The sequence below is a fragment of the Peromyscus californicus genome, unplaced genomic scaffold (assembly GCF_007827085.1).
Source record: "Peromyscus californicus insignis strain IS unplaced genomic scaffold, ASM782708v3 Scaffold_21__1_contigs__length_65335640, whole genome shotgun sequence".
In the NCBI taxonomy this organism is placed as follows: domain Eukaryota; kingdom Metazoa; phylum Chordata; class Mammalia; order Rodentia; family Cricetidae; genus Peromyscus; species Peromyscus californicus.
Window position 1 is genome coordinate 48132851 of NW_026294514.1, and position 2579 is coordinate 48135429.

Genomic DNA, 2579 nt, shown 5'->3' on the forward strand with positions numbered 1-2579 from the left:
AATCTTGAAGACAATGGTCCCTTTTTATTGGTTTTCTTCTGTCTTACACCAGGTGGCTCTTCTGATATGAGGCAGAAACTCTTAACTTTTTCTTTTAGCAATATGCTTGGGTTTAGAAAAGGAGGGAGCCAAATTACAACTCCAAAGCCAGTTTGATTTATAAATGAATCAGAACCACAACTTTTCTACAGTTAAAGAGATATAGATGTTAGGCAATAAGATATTACCTGTGTATATTGGTACCAATAGAGTCTTTCTTTCTGATGTAGATGTCTGAATATTCAAGGCCTTATGATTTCTGGAAGATGGATATTTCTATTATCTTGTAAAGATACAAAGTTGGTCAGTGGGTAGAGCATGAGACTCTTTTTTTTACCCAGAAACAGATATTATATTTTAATTAAAAAACCACAAACATACAGAAGCACTCTTATCAGCAAATACACTGAACAATAAAAAATAGATTTTTTTTCTTTGCCTCAAACCCCTAGTTTTTACAAATAGAAACATTAATTCAGAATCATCTCTGGAAACTTTACAAAAATATTAAGTCTAGGACTCATTGTTGAAAAAAAAGGCTGCAGTGGGGTCGGGGCCAGAGGACCATTTGTTATGTGAAGGTGTATGATAATTTTTGACAGTTCTGGGTACTGAAGACAGGACCGTGCATATGTTAGCAGAGTGTTATACCACCACCCCAGGACTGAAGTTTGGCTTTTCAAGACAGATTCTTGCTGAACTCCAGGCTTCCTTCAAGCTCATGCCTCTCTGGCCTTGGCTTGAGTATTAGGGATGTAGCTGTGCATACCCAATCTTGGCCAAGTTTGTTTGTCTGTTGAGACAAGGTCTCACTACGTAGTTCTGGCTGGCCTCAACCCACACAGATCTGCCTATCTCTACGTCCCACAGCGAGTGCCACCACACCTTGTCTAAGTATTCTTGAAAAGCTCTTAGGGTAACCCTGATGGTTCCTTCAGGCCAAGGAACCTGATTTTAGTTTGAGTGGGCCACTTGGGGTTTTTTGTCTTTGGGTGTGTTGGAAGATTTCCTGGGAGTAAAGAACTTGGCCTCTGGCTTTCTGATTTCCCGCACATCTCTTTTTGTCTTCTTCCCAGAGGCCCCAGGCCCTAAAGCTTCTGGGGTCTCCGTAGATGGTAGGGCCTTCCTTTTCTTGCCCTGAAGTATATTCGGATCAGGTCTCTTTTTTGGAGATTTTTTCCCTGTGACATTTTCTTGCATCTTCACATTGTCTTTGTCTGGCGTTTCTCCTATTGGTACCAGCTGTGGGATTGTTTCGTCACACTCGTCTGTCCCTTCGGGTTGTGCTTTTCCTTTGCTGGTCTTTTTCTTCTGGGATCTTGGGGCCTTCATGGGAACACTGCTGGTTTCACGTGCTAAGTCATCTTGAGTTAGAAGAGATGCAGCCTCCTTGGACTTTTTCTTTGACATTTTGTTTTTCTTCTTCAGCTTTTCTTTTTCATGCTTCATTTTTTTCTTTAGTTCCTTTCTCCTCACACTACGGAAGGATAGGATCTTCTCCCCCTGACACGTGACAAATGAGGAAAAGATGGGAAGGGAAACTGACTTCTCAGTTTTCAGGAACAAGAGTTTCACACTCTGCCATTTCTCTGGTAATTTTTCTGAAAGCATTTCTGAGACAGCCAGGATGTTTTCAATGACGTGCTGAGTCTCCATTCCAGTGTGACCAACACGTACAGTACTGCAAGAACCATGTCTGGAGATGTTTAAGACGGTCCCTGTGATACAGCGGTCAATCTCTTCGGACAGATTCTTGGCCAGAAGGTTTACAGGTACTGAAACTTTCTTCCTCTGATAGAAATGCCTTCCTATGTGTGTGGGCAAATGCCGTCTAATTCTTTCATCAGTAATGAAGACGTCAAAGCTACCTAGGGGGCAGAGCTTGGCTTCATAGGCTTTATATTCTGTTTTTAAAGTTTTAAAGGGGATAATCTGAGAGATGCTATTAACTCCATGCTTTTTCAAAAGCTTTTTATAGAAACATTCTGTCTGTTCAGGTGATTACAGTCATCTTTGGTAAACAAACAGACTTCTGATGAATCTGATAGAATACTATGAGGCAAAGCCACTCGGACCCGCACTTCTTTCTCTGGAATTTTCCATAATATCACCATTAGAAACAAATTCTCATTCTCATTCAAAAGTAACTCATTATTCTTTTTTCTTGACTTGGAGTGTGCAAACAGAACTTCCACTGCTTTTCCAATCTGCTCTTTGTCCAGCTGTTCCAGATCGGCCGGGGTCGCTAGCACGGCGGTCGCCGTGTCGGCCAAGTCCGGGGAAGAGGAGAACGCTGAGGCCTCCATGACTCTGCCTCGTGCAGACCCCAGGAGCTAGGAGCATGAGACTCTTAATCTCAGGGTAGTGAGTCCATATCCCATATTGGGTGCCAGATAAAGTGGCAATTAATGAGGTAATTCCACGTAGTTTATCTGATAGTCAAGAGAGGTTTATTTTGGGGTGACTTACAACCAGCAAAGGAATCAGTTACAGGTTCCAGGAGAGGTGAGGTGCAATCTAACAAGGCTCTCTGGAGAACT

At 42.3% G+C, this 2579-nt stretch overlaps 1 protein-coding gene across 1 annotated transcript; it reads right to left on the minus strand.

Annotated features, from left to right (window-relative positions):
* Positions 1-389: 389 nt before the first annotated feature.
* LOC128117371 (ribosomal L1 domain-containing protein 1-like) lies at positions 390-2364 on the minus strand. The gene is given in 2 exon segments (XM_052749273.1): positions 390-2039; positions 2042-2364. Coding segments are annotated over 2 exon segments (1350 nt in total). The 5' UTR covers positions 2346-2364; the 3' UTR covers positions 390-993.
* Between the last annotated feature and the right edge of the window lie 215 nt (positions 2365-2579).